The 16281-nt window shown below is 44.6% G+C and overlaps 1 protein-coding gene across 3 annotated transcripts in view; it reads right to left on the minus strand.

Annotated features, from left to right (window-relative positions):
* AFF1 (ALF transcription elongation factor 1) overlaps positions 1-16281 on the minus strand; it is a 51602-nt gene that overhangs the window by 20494 nt on the left and 14827 nt on the right. For all 3 annotated transcript variants that reach the window (XM_048943428.1, XM_048943427.1, XM_048943426.1), the window contains exons 2-7: positions 13932-14052; positions 12634-13539; positions 3216-3260; positions 2422-2508; positions 1860-1896; positions 1419-1470 (exon numbers count right to left, since the gene is read on the minus strand). In XM_048943428.1, the coding sequence (XP_048799385.1) occupies positions 1419-1470; positions 1860-1896; positions 2422-2508; positions 3216-3260; positions 12634-13539; positions 13932-14052 (1248 nt within the window). The remainder of the gene's footprint in view (positions 1-1418; positions 1471-1859; positions 1897-2421; positions 2509-3215; positions 3261-12633; positions 13540-13931; positions 14053-16281) is intronic.

Here is a 16281-nt window from a genome sequence, read left to right on the forward strand (position 1 = left end):
ATCAGTGACCGCAGCTTCTCTTCATCCTCTGAGGTGGGATGGTGAGGTGGGAGAGGGTCTCTTCTTCCTAGCTGGCTCCAGAGGGCTTTGATTTGTCTTCCTTCAATGAAATCTCTGAGTGCAGAGACTCAGAAAGATGCTCCCAACTGTAAGCAGTAGGATGCTTCTGGCTGGGCTGACTGCTCAGGTCGGGAAGGCTTCCATGAAGAGCTTGAATGAGAAATCTCGAGGTGGGGAAATACTCCTCCTCTCATTTGTGCCCAGGCTTTTTTGTTGTTGTTGTTACTGATTTAGTTATTCATCATAAAGAAAAGTTTAAAAGGAAATTGGTTTAAGCTTTGTAGCCTGCAGCTTGCAGCCCTCCAACACCACAGCCAGAAGTCAAACGAGCTCTGTATTACCACCGAACTGACAGGCGTTCAATGGTTGCGCACAGACAACTCAGCCTCCTATTGGAGATGTGGAATGGTTTCTGCTATTCAGGGCTCAGGACCCAACAATGCTGCCATCTGGCCAGCTTAATCCCAAAGGACTGAAAGTCAGCCTGCACAAAACTACTGTCAAGAAATTCCTGTAATTAACCTAATTAGTAGATAACCACTTTAACCCACCGGAACAGCTCCAAGTTGTCTTTCTGTTATTACAAATCTTTTCCACTGGCTTAAATAATTGCATTGAAGCAACAGATGAAATCAGTTGGCACTCCTTCCCTGCTTTCGCAAAACTGTGATTATGCATAAACTTTTACAAATTCAAATTCTACAAAGCCTTCTGCTCAGAGGAATCATAGAATGACAGGGAAAAGAAATACAGAAAGAGAGAAGAAATAAGTAAATATAGAAAAGGTACAGGAATTTCATATCCATGCCACTATAGAGAATGTAAGCTGAGGTTTTTAGAAACTTCGCATGAAAGGTTTTATTTTTGTTGTTGTTGTTGTTTTTTGTTTTAATTAAAACAACTGAAGTACAACACAGCTTAGGGAACTTTTCCCTGGCAGTTGAAGAAAATTAGACCACGGGATCTCTTCAAAATATCACCTCAAGCGTTCACAAATTCCATCCCATTGCTTTACAAACCCTCACAAACTTCCCAATGCTACGCAAAATGGATCAGCTTCACTTTGTTTCCTTTGCAATCTGCATCAGTTTAACACATTACTAACACACACACAGTATGTGATGATATTAAGTAGCCAGAAATCAACAGAGCAAAACCTCTCCACTTGGTGCATTCATAGTTGCATGGTTTGAGTTTGTTTGTTGTAAATTCACTCAGTTTAAATTTTCTGAGAAAAACCAAACTGATAAAAACTTTAATCTTCAGCAACACCAAGCAAGCCAAATTTTAATTCTTTACAGATTCTTTCAAGTAACTGCAGAGTAGAGCATGGGAACTGAGTCTGGTTGGTTACTTACGATATTGTTGGATGAGAACTAGGCAACGTTTTGGAAGGTGCGTCATACTGCTCTGTAAATCAAAAACGAAGTGGTTGGTTTTGCTTGCCCCATGTGAACCATATTTTACTTTACGGGCTTTAGGTGTCAGATTAGAAAGTCACTCTCTTCCAGGGTGTAATCATTCGCCAGTGGGATTGTTCACCACCCCAAATAGGATTTCCTAACAGAATTCCTAACAGGACAGTTTGTTCTCTGTCGAACTGCTGCCTTAATTTCTGAGTAAGTAATGGACACAATCTCCTAAGCACTATCTAAATTCCTTAGTATTCAGCCAAGCCCAGGAAACTGTGCTTCTTAATCAAGGTGAACATCTGATACTCTCCCCAGTGTTTAACATAGCACACAAAGCTATCTGCCAGTTCATACGTATCACTGCATGCTATTTGGACTTCTACTTACTGTGATTCTGTGCTACAGATGTGATATGCTGCGATTCCTGGAAAGAAAGCAAAAAGTTGAGAATAAAACAAGCAGATTTCTCTTAACAGCTACATATCAGTGATTATAAAAGTTTTATAAAAGGCCTTGCCAAAGTTTGCCTTTGAGTTGCCTATGAGTTTCAGCTGCTTTGACGTAGTTCAGCATTGACAAACTGCCATGTGTTGCTGCCAATCAGGAATGTGCTACTGGCAACTTCATGGTATGTGCCTTTATGAAGAAATATAGAACATTTTAGCAGAGCTGCCAAATATTTCTGTTTAATGCAGGCATCAAATATTTTTGTTGAAAACAAAGACAAAACCTTTTTTAGTGTTGCGACAGAGACATGATGCTGAACATGTTTCTGCACAGCAGTCACAACTAGAGCCATTGTGCTTTAATTTATCTGACTTCTACAGAAGAGAATCTCTCCTGTCAGCCTTTATCTATGAAAGGCAGATAAAAATCAGATGGAAGCATATGCCAGAGCTAGGAAACCCCCCTAATTTATCAAAAGATCTGGAAAAAGGGGCTGATTTACCTTTGTTGGAAAGGGGAATTTGGAGGGCTCTGCAGCACTTGGCGTGTGAATAGCTGTCAAGAGAGGTGGCCATGAGTGTGTCATTTCCTGGAAAGAGATGGAAAAAAGCAAAATGCAGTATTTCCATTGATACACGCAGGTGAATTCTTAAGCTTAAGACTTGCATGGCTCTACCTGAAGTCCCTGTGGACACTGGAGATGGTGTGGTGTGGTGAGAAGCCCTCCTTCGGGCAGAGCACCCACCCCAGAGAGAGGGCTCACGCCCAGCAAGCACACCTGCATAGCCCAAGCTGCACCACACAGTTTGCCTCCAGGCTTGAAAGAAAATGTGTGTGGGGAGCATGTCTGTGCAAAGTGCATTTTGCACTTTTGGCAGCAAGTACATCAACTGCAGTGCTAAAATCTCTCCTGGGCTGGAATTTGCAGATGCCTTTTTTTCCATCAAGGCACAATTAAGAAAGCTCAGAAGTGTCTCCAGGTTCCTTATCAATCAGGAATAGAGTAAGGCATGAAAATTTATAGGGAAATAAACCCACACTGCTCCCTTTGGCTGCACCAAGCTGCAGTAGGTGACACATCCTGGGATGCAGCAAGCTGCATGACATTACAGGCAGGAAGCCCAATGCCGCACCTCCAGCTGTACCCAGAGTTGGTGGCTTTGACTCTCTGCGGCAGACCCAGAGACCCACTTCTTCTGGCTAATAAACTGAAGCACAGCAGGATTTCTGTTTATAGTATTTTGATGTGGGAAAAACAGAGTTAAGCGTGGAGACCTGGTATTTCAGAGCACTGACCTTCAAAATTTCTTCAACGCACTGGCTATCACTGGGCAAAGTTTGCTACAACAGAAAAGAGGGAAGAAGAATGAGTTTAAGACATGCACTCATCATATGTTTGCTCACCACTGATTATATAAACATGAAAACCCATTAAAAAAAAAACACAGGTAAAAAGTAAGAGGCTACCAGAGGGATCAGCCACTAAGATTGCCTGCATTTTGTGACTTGCCTCCTTATTTCTGTGCACTCACGTGCCCTCAGCCAACAAAGAAATGAAAGCCCTAAGCTTGAGAAAGCACACTTGAAGACCACTTGTAAGTGGTCTTTGAGTGGAGACACTGTGCACCAGATCCTTGACTCCTATGAATATCACAGAATCATAGAATTGAAACATCAAACAGCTAGGACTGGGAGGGACCCCAAGGATTACCAGGTTCCAAGCTCCCTGCCACAGCCAGGGTTGCCAACCACAACATCTGGTACTAGATCAGGTTGCCCAGGGCCCCATCCAACCTGCCTTGAACACCTCCAGACACAAGGCATCCACAACCTCTCTATGCAGCCTGTGCCAGCACTTCACCACCCTCTCATGAAAAACCTCCAACTGACATCTAATCTAAATCTTCCCTCTGTTAGTTCAAAACCGTTCCCCCTTGTCCTATCACTGTTTTCCTGTGTAAAAAGTTAATTTCTCTCATGTTTATAAACTCCGTTTAAATACTGGAAGGCTGTAAAGAGGTCTCCCCACAGCCTTCTCTTCTCCAGACTGAACAAGTCCAGCTCCTTCAGCTCGTCTTCAGAGCTCCAGCTCTTGGATCATCTTCTGGCCCTCCTCTGGACCCACTTCAACAGCTCCCTGTCTTTCCTGTGTTGGAGCCCCAGACCTGGACACAGTACTCCAGCTGAGGCTTCACGAGGGCAAAGTTAGAGAGCGACAATCACCTCCCTGTCCTGCTGGCCACCCTTCTTCTGATGGAGCCCAGGATACCATTGGCCTTCTAGGCTGTCAGAGCACACTGCAGGCTTGCTTTAAGATTTCCATCTACCAGGACCCCTAAGTCCTTCTCAGCAGGGCTACTCTCAAGAAGTTCTTCACACAAACTGTGTACATATCTGGGATTACCTTGACCAAGTGCAAAACCTTACACTTTACTTTGTTGAACCTCATTAGGTTCACATGGGCCCGTCTACCAAGTTTATCTAGGTCCCTCTGGATGGCATCCCATCCTTCTGTCATTTGAAATTATAACTGCAAAAGCAATTCAGCTGTAATGCTGCACTTCAGAGGAACGCCTTGGAACCACCACCAAATAGGCATTCATTATGTTTCTTTGTTTCCTAACTTTGCCACTGCAGAAAAGTTCACCAATATTAATGCTAAAAAAAAATACCACTGGGTTCCCATTTAGAGCTGCTTCCCAATTAACATTGTATTTTAATACAAATATTGATCCTCACAATTATTTTTGCATGACAACCACAATGGCTTTCACCAGTGCAGTGAGGAACACCAGACACCAGGGTTATCCTCCGAGGGTGCTCTCATGTTCTATATCACAAAACAGGCTGGAATGCATCCATCAGCTCTCAGCAGAGCATGCTCTGGAAGCCTGTGTGATTTTGCAGAACACAAAGGGAAAGCATTGCTATCACAACTGCAGCAGTAGAAAAAAGACCCCTGCAAACCACAGGAGAATGGATGGCACATGGGAACCACTGCAGCCGGCAAGGAGCAAAGAAAAGCAACCAGGCTGCAGCAAGTAAAAGGAGCACAGGAAGGCTGCTAAAACACGATTTGCCTCTCCTTCCTTACAAGTTGAGGAATTGTTATTGAGGGTTTTTGGTTTGCTTTTTTTTTTTTTTTTTTTTTTTTTTTTTTTTTTTTTTTTTTACAAAATTACTGGAATTCTTAAAAGGAAAAATAAAGAATTTGATCTAAAAGTTGCTGAGATGATTAAGTCTTTGCACAATTTCCTTAAGCTACGAATTAAGTTGTGGCAAGTCAAACCAAAGATTATGCAGAGATTGAGAAATGAGCTGGATTTTAAGGACGCAAATACCTCTTTCCCAACTGCAGGATGGGAATACTTGCATAGACTGACATTCTCCTTGATGCTACTAACATGCAGAGCCCAAAACCATTTATGTGAGGTACTGCCCACTGCAGTGCTACACGAGCAGTTTGCGTGTGGTCTGTCTGCAATCTCAGCACCTGGCACCCCTATGCTCAGTGCACAACACTCAGCAGTATTCCTGTTTGCACGTCTGGAGGAAGTAACACGTTCTCTAAAGATGTTTCATGCTTTTCTCACTCAGAGATGGGTTCTTTTCCTAAAGCAAAATCAAACAAAGTCATGCAGTGTAAACACGTACTGTGCAAAATCTCATTCACAATCATGGGCAGGAATGTTCTGTTGGGGTTAATAAACATATATGCTGAAGTACTGTATCAATTACAAGGCTATACCAAAATGACCAGATGTTGAAGCTGAATAAAGAAGCACTTTGGAAATTCAAATGATGGGGTACATATTTCAGAAGTTTTCAATTTCTTAGTAGCCCCAGCTTTAATTGCTAATATTATTCAACCATTTAAGATTATGCTTTGCTCAGAGTCTGCAGGAATTAGGCTCTTAAAGGCAAATCAATTCTTTGCAAATAAATTCTACTTACTAAGATCAAAGTCAAGCATAGCAATTCTTCTTCTTAAAAACAGATGGTCCCATTATGATATTTGTTACCAATAGCAATGAGTACAAAGGATTCACACAGAGGGTGATAAAGCACTGGAACAGGTTGCCCAAGGAGGTTGTGGATGCCCCATTCCTGGAGGCAATCAAAGCCAGGTTGGGCAGCCTGGTCTAGTGGTTGGTGACCCTGCACATGGCAGGGGGGTTGAAACTAGATGATCACTGTGGTCCTTTTCAACCCAGGCCATTCTATGATTCTGTGATGCACTGCAGTACTCAAGTGAAGTACTTTCAAAATGAAAGCACTGATCGCCACTTTGAGAACAGAGCACAAGCTTCCCAGACCTCCTCTCTTCACCATGCCATTCCTGACCACTCCTGTTTATCTGAGAACACTCAGTGCTAGAGTCACAGCCCCTGGGGCACTCATAGGAGGAAGCAGCTTCCAAGTCGCACAGGAGCTGCAGCCATTGAGCATGCTTTTGATGTCAACATTATTTTAGCACTAGTGTGGTTTCTCTTGCATGACAACAGTAATTTTGTATGCATGTTTCCTTCACAAACCCTCTGCTGTCAGCCTGAGAAATTATTTGACTGTCAGTTCTGATCTTCATCTGAGTTCAGTGAGGAGGCAAGAGAACAGAACTGTACTTGTTAGGATCACTCTTAACTGAGAAAGTCTAGTCTTTTTAAACCTTAAGGGAAATGTAAGAAATATTTCCAAATGCTTCTAAGCTGAGGAACTAAACCTGTGGAAAAAAAACCAGCAGGACAGCTTTTCACTTGTGAAGACAACTTTTCCTACTGTCTTACAACTGATTACACACAAAAAGAGTGGCCCTAGATCTGATGCTCTGAAAGTGAGAGCAGAGTGCTTCATGAGTAGCTGTGTCACTGTGCATCACACACACACTTTGATGCAAAGCAGCATCCCTGGGCTGGATATCAGACACATACCATACCTCAGGGCTGCAGCCAGCTGTGCCCAAAGCTCCTCAGCCACTCCTCTAGCGCATCCTTAAACACCCTGCTACAAAACCACTGCTCTCAAGGCTCAGTCTTTACTTCCAGCTATAAAAGCAGTGCCAAAGGCCCTGCTCCTGGGTTCTGGTATCATGATGTGACACACACCAACCGTGTTTATTCCTGCTGCCAACTGCTGTGTGCTTGGCAAAGGTTTTCTGTGGCCATACAGCCACAAGGAAAAGCTCTCTCATTAAAACGTTGTTGGTGGAGAAACTGATTTTCTAAACTTAACTCTTCAGATAAGGAAAAAGCGTTGCTATGTGGTCACTACTCAAGCAGCCAAAGAGAAAGAATGATTGCCTGAAAAGCTGAAATAATCAATTAGGTATAATTTATTGCTGAAGTAATAAATATTTGTCATGGAGAGGATGAAAATTGGCTGCAAAAGCTTGGGAAGGAGGGAGATACTGATACTGAGGGAAAATTCAGTCAACTACCTCTTTAGAACTCAGTCAGAATGAAACATGAGACTTGACACTCTGAAGCACAGAACACTAAGCTGCATGGTACAGCACAGCAAGAACACCACTACTTTCTGGATGTTATTTCAGAAATTGACACACTGATAGAGTCATACTTTAAAAACAGTGCAGCACACCCTACTGGGTAATACCAGGATGATGCTACGTGGCTGTCCCAACTGACCTCTGAAGTCACTCATCACTCTGACCACGCTCATCACAAACCAGAGCTGACTCACACTTTATTGTAGTCATTCCTTGCTGCTGTACAGGGCAAGGGCATGAGAACTGCTGTGGTGCCAGGAGGAAAGAGTAGTACCAGCAGGCTGCTACAGCATGCATCACTGTGCTGACACAGGAGACACCCACGGAGTATCCCTGAGCTACAAAATGCCCTTCACCTGAGTTCACCAGAGTCCACAAAGAGCAATAAAAGGTGAAGCATGATAACCACTCCCCTCCACTTCCACAGCATTAGGAATCAGAGCAAAACCAGAAAGTTGCTCAGATCAGTGTTAGGAGAGTATTAAGGTGATGCCCAACATAGGAAAAGAAATCTGGAAGAAAATGCATCTCTTGAATAAGATACCATCAAAGTACTCAAATGAGGCCAATTCCCTCTCTCCAGCAGCACTGGGGACAGCAGGCTGACCCCTGCCTGCCTCCTGGCCTCTGGCCCCCATGCCAGTAGTGCATGACCCATTTCCCTTGTCTCATGATAAGCTCTCTGTCCCCAGCAGCCCCCTAGAGAGTGCAGATGGGGTGCCCATAGTCCGCAGCCAGAAGTGAGGTTTCTGTAGTCACCAGCTCAGCACTTACCTCTGTTAGCATCGCTCACCGCCTTCCTACATGGCAAGGGAGATTTCCTGTTTTCACACCCCCCCCCATCGGCCCCAATTGGTGTCAGGAGGTTGCGGTGTCTTTTGTGCTGGTGGTGGCCCTGCCAGGAAAGAACTTTTAATCTCTTCCCTCGCGCCGAGCTGTGAGCGCAGTGACGCTCCCAGGTACAGCTCCCTTGGCTCCTCTCCGAAAAACGCTCTCTCAAGCACACGGTTGCTTAGCAATATTTGCCTTCCCCCTGTACGGTTCCAACTGGCAACTTCTGTCCCTTTGGTACTTTGCACCAGGGCAAGAAACAGCGCAGAGAGTTCTGAAATCTACATCAGGTTGGTTGGCAGAAGGTGTTCCGCGTGAGCTGCTGCAGCTGCTTTGGTGTGGGGCTGCTGGTTTGCTTCCAGCCTGGGTTAAACACATTGCTTCTTCCAAAGAGGAGGCACACAAGGGAAAAATGTCTTTTGCCTCCAGTGGGACCCACCTATTAAATCAAGCACAACGAGTTGCTTTTTTTGTTTACGTTATTCTAGCTGCATGCTTTGGCTCAGTTGAAAGAAAAGAAAAAAAACCACAAAAAAAAACAAAATAACACTGCCATATAATTTTCCCCTGTCCACTGGGATTGGGTTTGATTCCTCCTAACATACTTTAAGTGCATCAGGTGAGAGAAAAAAAGGGGTTCCAGAACCTCTTAGTGCACCTGAAGCATAAAAGCTGCCCACAACGTTGCACTCAAACTCTGTCTGACGCAAAATGCTTGCAGCTGCCTGGGGAATGCTGGTTGGGATCAGCACCTCTGCCAGATCAGCAGTGCAGCTGGGGATGCTAGACCACACCAGGAGAAAAAAGAAACACAATTCACATGAGATCAGAAAAAGCAGTAACTGCTTTCAACTCAGAGAGCCACAGAGGACTGCAAAGAACATGTGGGATCGCAGCAGCAAGCAAAGTCCTGCGGTTCCCTCTTCCAAAGATGTGGAACACACCTTCAAGCACCACAGGGCCCAGCACAAGAGAATGGTGACATCAAACTTCCATTCCTTCTAAGCAAGCTGGGCAAATTGCTTGTCACGCCTGAGAGCAAGCATCAGCCCAGATCCAGCTGCCTGATGCCCCGTAATATATCGCAATGATGCACACTCCCCCCAGTTCCTAAGAGACGCTTGTAGCGGGATGGCTACTGATACAATTCTTCAATAAGCCACAAATTAAAGCTACCTCTGGTTGGCTGTGAAGTCATCCTACCGGAAGACCTGGCTTTAACAAGCTCTCAGCCTTTCCAGATCGCCCTTTTTCACATTACTGTTTACAACACTGAGCAGTGATGCTCACACAAACAGCACAGAGTGCCTCTCGTTACAAGCCACAAACCTGCACAGAAGGAACCCAAGCTTTCACCTGTTGCTTTTCCTCACAGCAATTCCCTCTTTGAGATGCTGCTATGTAGCCACCACTGCAGTCCCTGTTCCCCAGCTCATTTCCCCTTGCAGGCCTTCTGCCCAAACAAGCTGCCTGGCAAAACACAGCAGCTAATGCAGCTGCAGCACTCAGCCACAGTTAGCCATGGTTATTTCCATTCCCATGCTAATTTTTTAATAGATAGTTCTATGCAATCAGCTCCCTTCACTGAATTGTTGCTTTTCTAAAGTTGCAATCAAAGCAGCTGCTATCTGTGTACAAAGGCGCAAGCAATGACAGCAATGGTTAATCCTTTCCAGCAGAAGATGGGACTTGCCTGTAGGAGCCAAAAATAATTCTTCAGAGGTAGGATATGGGCACACAGCCTGTAATATCAGAGTTCTAATCCTCTTTTGAGCCGTGCCAATGCAAGGGTTACAAACAGGGAAACCGAAGGAGCCATGTTGCTCAAGACACACTTGATCGTAACCCCAGGTTCCCACCAAGTGCTAACGCTTCCTACTAGAGTGTGTGCTTTAACTGGGAGAGGCTGAGCGTATGTCCCAGTCCACACAGTGCTGCTGTCCTGCAGTTAAGAGATCCTGGCCAAGTGCCCAGGAGAAATGTGGAAAGTGAAGTTGTCCTCACATTATCTTTGTGTCATATATACACTTCTCCACTTTCTAATGGACAGCTGGAGCTTTACTGAGCAGCTTATCAACCATACTGCTTTCCCGGAGTATTACCTTGTGCCCTAGATCACAACAATTACACCACCCTTTCAGGACACACTTCATTTTATTCTGATCCCTCTCCCCTAGTGCTGCATCTGAATGTATTCATTCACTCTTTATAAACTGTGCATTAGTCCACATTGTACAGATGGAGGTTTGGAGATTTTAATCACAATCACAACTGCAGGTATGCATTTTACTGCTTAACAAGAGCACTCCTTGCTCCCAGGGCCTTAAGTTGAGAATCCAGGAATAACAACAGTCATTCATGTTTGACCCCCTGTTTTGTAGCTGTGACTCAACATAAAGACAAATTAATGCAATGCTTGGGAAGCAAGGAAACCCTTCTTGAATCCCATCCAACACCTCTGACCATGAAGTGGGTAGTGGGGAAACACTTAACTTTATGGTGCAAAACAAACAAACAAACAGAAGCAAACGAACAAAAAAAAGGGGAGAGAAATCAATCTCATTTGTTAAGCGAGTTGCTTCTCAATTTACTTCTCACTTCGTAGGTGAAAGTCATCCCATGATGTTTCATTATAAGGGACAAAAGGAGCTACCTACCAACATTAATAAAACTGTCAGGAAAAAAAAAGTCCAGCGCTGCACATTTGTTTAGACTCTATGCCCTTAAGAATGCTTCAGGATTTATCAACACTGTCTCTCAAAGAAGCCTTGCTGATTCCTGGCCCTGCCATCAAGCCTATTTCCTTTATGACACCACTGTCTTTGTAAAAGGAAGTAATAGGAAGGGGACAAAGACCGAACGTAAGGTTTTTTATTCAGACAAGAGGGGAATGTTGAGTTTCTGTATGTGAATGCAAAGCGAGTCACTGCTGTTATCTGCTGTGGATTCACCTGCCCTGCAGTGGATCTGCTCATCCATTCAGATAGAAAGGCTCAACTCCTCAGTGCTGCCAGGAGCAGGAGCTGCCCAAAATGAATCCACAACTGCAGGTGATAGATGCCTTTGAAATTCAATTAACCACAAAACACATGCTAGAAGACACGGCTTTCCTAAACACCTCAAAGGACATCACAGGGAAGAAGCTGCTTCCTAAAAGCAAACAGGCCACCCTCTCACCCCTGCCACCCATCTCACACCGTGCATCCAGCACAGAGCTTATCCAGGTACCCAACCACGTAAATGAAATTGGAATTAGAGTTTTGTCTAGCACAGAATCATTCCCCGCATTAGTTTCAATTCCCTTTCTATGGTGCTCTTCTTAGGCCACAGACCAACAGCACTTCTGCCTCATTAGGGTGCAGGATTTCTGACATGCATTGAGCTCCAGAGGTATGTGTTTAATGGAAAGTGAGTGGAAAGAAGGTCACTGAGCAGACAGCATCATTGCCAAAGCCGCCCCATCTTAGCTTAGATTACTGCAGATGCACACACAAGGTAACACAGAGATCAACTGGATGGGAAAAAAGATAAGACGGATGTAGAAATGGAGCCAAGAGAGCTGAGAGAGAACAAGAAGTCTCATTTCTGACAAATAAGCATTTTTTTTTCTCTGAAGAAAAAAATAAACACACTAAAAAAACAGGCTTTAAAAGTAGAGTTATAAAGCGAGTTTCTGCTTTTAAACTTTTGGGTAATGAGGAATGGGTAATGAAGAAGATAAGGCTCCACGTTGCTTTACTACCCTACCCCCCTAGGAGTAAAACATCTGGTCAAGCAAATAACGAACTTCAGAACACACTGCTCTTCCCATTTTGAGTTACGATATGTTATGCCAAATCAACATTGAAGCAAATACTGTCTCTCAGCATGAAACTATTTTCACAACTTCTTGACAATATTACATTACCAGCTTCCTGTTTTTCCACATGAAACTGCCTACAGCTATTTGCAGCTGATCAAAACATCTTCCAACACACTTTACCAGGAAAAGCAGACGGCATCCACCCTATTCCTTTTTATTAGAAAGTCAAAATGCAATTCTAAAAGTACCTCCACAGGTCTCCTCACCCAAACATCTCAGAAATCAGCACTGGGAGATCCATGTGTCACAGGACACAGAGAAGCCTAAGGATGAGCACAGTAACGCTCCCCAAACCATGCATAACAATGCTGTTTTATAAAACTTGACGTACCAGCAAAGGAGGTCTCCCTCTTCCTTGTCCCATCCAGGAGAAAACCAAGCAGAGTCCTACCTTAAAATGCACCTTCTAGACATAACATGCACAGCCGCCAGTGCTTCAGCAGCCTCTGTTACTCAATGCCCTGCTTTCCCACAGCTGAATCCTGACAGCAACAAAGCCCTCTGACAGTCGCACTCACCTCAATGGGCTCAGAAGAGATGTTCAATTTGGATAATTTGACCTTGGTGTTCGACTTCAAATCTGAGATGTTTTCATACGGTTCACCATGGTATTCCTCCAGCAGAGGCTTGAGATCGGGTGACTCCACCGGAGCCTGCTCTTGGCCATCCATTGGTCTGACATAGGCAGTTGGTTTCTGCTGCATTGCACTGGTTTTTGATGGCAAAGGTGGGGGAAAGGGTTGAGAGGAAGGCTGAGTGGTGCCAGCCAAGATAATGGCTGAGTTGTCCTGACTTTTATTCTCCCGTGAGCCCACCGCTCGGCCCTGAGGTGATTGAGTGTAGGCTGGCCCATGACCTTTGCTGCTGTTCTGTGACTTGGAATTAGTGTGCTGGATGGAATGTAGAGGTGACAGGGGTGCCACTGGAGAAGACAAAGATGGCAGCAACGGGGAAAGCTCCAAAAGAGTGGCCTGAGGTTCAGAAGCACGACCTCCACCACCAGAATGCCTGTCAGTTCTGTTGTGGTGAGAACTGGCATGACTGTCCAGCCTGCCACGCTTGTGTTCCTGACCTTGGCTCCAGCTGCTGGACGAGCTGTGACTCTTGGCATGCCAGCCTGGAGCTGGTCCTGTTCCTGGTTGTGCCTTTTGGTGGGGAGCGTAGTGGCCTGGGCGGGGAGGAGCAATGACCGGAGGTCCCATGTGTGGATAGTGGCTTGCATGGTGGAATGAAGATGATAATGTACGGCTGGTCTTTTCAGGGAAGGATGGGCGATTGGGCTTTCTCTGTGGGATCTGAGGAACGTCGCACTCTGGTATCCCTATGAGATTCTGATGGCACCTGTCATTAATAAGGTCCTGCAAGTCATCATAATTGCCCAGCATATTCTGAATACGGCTTGACAATTCATCTTCTTTATTAGTCTGAAACAGAAAAACAGAGTGGGAAATCTGAAAAGCACAGAAAAAACCAATCCCTTAGATCCAGCTCAAGAAGAGATACCCTCTGAGATCTTATTTTAATCACCACAAGTTAAGCTATCAAGGTCAACTTGTTCCTGCAGGCAGCCTCTGCAAAGCAGATCTTGCTGCTCTTATCAGTATTACTCCCTGGAGCAGATGCTGAAGGCACACCTGTTTTCAACCACAGCTGTAAACAGATGTGTAGCCCAGCCACTTGTGAGAACTCTCCCACCAAATCCCAGACTTCAGGAGACCCCCAAAAGAACATGCCCAACCAGAAGCCCAATCTTAAGTGCACACACTATTATCCCCAGGTGAGCAGATGGGACCACCATGCAGCCCCCCACCACTACCTTGTACGGCTCAGGAAAGAGTGGGGTGTTCTCAGGGAACTTGTCTTGCTCCTGCAGAGCCTCCTGATTCCGCCTCTGTCTCTCCTGTATACGCAGCAAGTTTCTGTCCTCATTGTACAAGCTTTAGGAAAGAGAGAATGAAAGAGTGGTTAATGTTTCACAGCAGTCTTATCAATGAATATCCGCTTTGTGCGGAACCTTTTGTTTTCAGGCAACACATCCAGCACAGCATCTTGAAATGCACAGGTTGGTTACAGGCAATAAATTGGTCACGCCTAGTATTTGCAATACTGCAACACCATGTAACATACAACATACACAATGTATCCTTCTCACAGATTTCCACTGCCAACACCATTTATCAAGAAAGGTGGGAAGAAGGTAAAAATAATCATCCATTTAATAGTGAAAAGCAATCTGAGAAGTATTACTCATTACTTCAGTTCTTCACTTGGGAGAAAAATCAATTTCAGAGTTTGAACTTCACCAACTTGAGAAACTGGCTTGAAAACCCCCACATGGGTACTCAATGCTTAATTAGGAAACCATGCAGTTGCATTTAAAGTCATCACATAATCATGTTTAAAGAGAGGGTCTCAGGAATTTGGAAAACCCAACATAGGAGCAGTCCAGTCTTCCTGAACCACAGACACTCCCCTCACTTTACCAGCCTTATATCAAAACAGCAATAAAGCTGTCTCACACACACAGCAGGAAGACTCCATGGAAAACCAGACATTGCAAGCTGCATTTCTGCAAGAGGCAGTATGGTGGTGAGGAAGAGAAATGCCTGTGTCTGCATACTTTGCCAATGAGATTTGTCTTCCCAGGTATCTATAAATGTTAGAGCAGTGGATCTCCTTACTTTGCAATTGTGCCTCACAGCAGAGCTTCATCTTGCAATGTCAGGTTTTCCATGGAGTCTTCCTGCTGTGTGTGTGAGACATGGATTGTGGAGACATGGACATGTGAAACTTTCTTAGTTTGACTTCTGATGTGTCCCAGTCTGGCAAGGAATCATCGCATCTTGCCCACACTGATGCCTCCCCAGCCATCACACGCTGTCAAATACTCAAAATTCAGTTGTCCCCAGAGAATAGGTCTGACTGCTGCGGTGTGGTTTTCCTGACTCCAAGAGAGCTCTGAAAATCATGCTGCCGAGTGGGAAATTTCCATAAATGGAACTGCAGCAAGGAGGTACTTATTCTACTGAGACAGATAAACATATTTAGGGGTTAAACTATGCACATTTAAAATAGTTTCCAACTTTGCTGGTGCTGGACTGTTCCCAAACACAGCAAAACCAGAAGCTTCCAGTAAGCACTACTCTTCTGAAAACAATGCAAGTTAAAAAATAAAAAGGAATCACACATCACTGGTTCGGTAAACACACAACCTATCTGCTAAAAACAATATGCAAGAGAAACATCTCCTCTGTGCATCTGATGGCATCTAGCAAGTGAAAAAAAAAAGTCATATGTATCATTAATTTGCTGCACAGCTGCCTTATGAGTGCTGGCAGATACACAACATATCAACTGCAGAAGACAACAAATTAGGAAGACTGATAGGGGGAGCTAGAAGAAATTGTGGCTACATCCACTACTCGAAACTGTGTGCAAGCGATTTCTCAAACAAATGCATTTTGTGTTGACAGTATTTTCTAAACGTTTCTGTCTGAGTTATCTGGAAAATTTTTACTGAGTGAAACATCACCTTCCAAGCATTCCAGGAAGTAGAAAAAGATTCTGTAAATATTCTTCATATAAACTCACAGAAATTCCCTTTAGAGCAAACATGGAAAAGCCCCAGAAGATGATCTAACAGCTAAGACATTGTCTGCTAGCACAAAGTGGACCTCTGAAACCTCCCCTGTACACATCATGAGATTACGGCCGCATTTTGGGACACGGACACCAACTGCAGAGCACATTTCTTAGATGAGCAGGACTTGACCTGGAGGCAGCTCCTCTTTCCCCCAGCTCACTTCCCATGTAGTTGCAGAAGGTAAGGCAATGGGGAAGTCAGACACCTCATCCCACATTTGCTGGCTTCCCTTGCAGGTTGCACAGCTCTCCTGCACGAATAGCTCTCTTTGGACTCACCAGCACCTTCACTTCACTTCAGCCCTAACTTTTGCACGTGGAAGCCAGCACCCTGCACTGGCTACCAACAATGCTCAGCTCCATGACAAAGACCCAACAGGAACATGCAGTTCTCAAAGTCCCTCCCCATCCCAGCCACACCAGTGGCAAGAAATACAACTACAATGCACTCCTCTTCCTGATGATCCAAGCAGAGATTTGCTGCCACCTGGAATCAGGCCTGGAAGCGCTTGCACACAATGCAT

The sequence above is a fragment of the Lagopus muta genome, chromosome 4, assembly GCF_023343835.1.
Source record: "Lagopus muta isolate bLagMut1 chromosome 4, bLagMut1 primary, whole genome shotgun sequence".
Lineage (NCBI taxonomy): Eukaryota > Metazoa > Chordata > Aves > Galliformes > Phasianidae > Lagopus > Lagopus muta.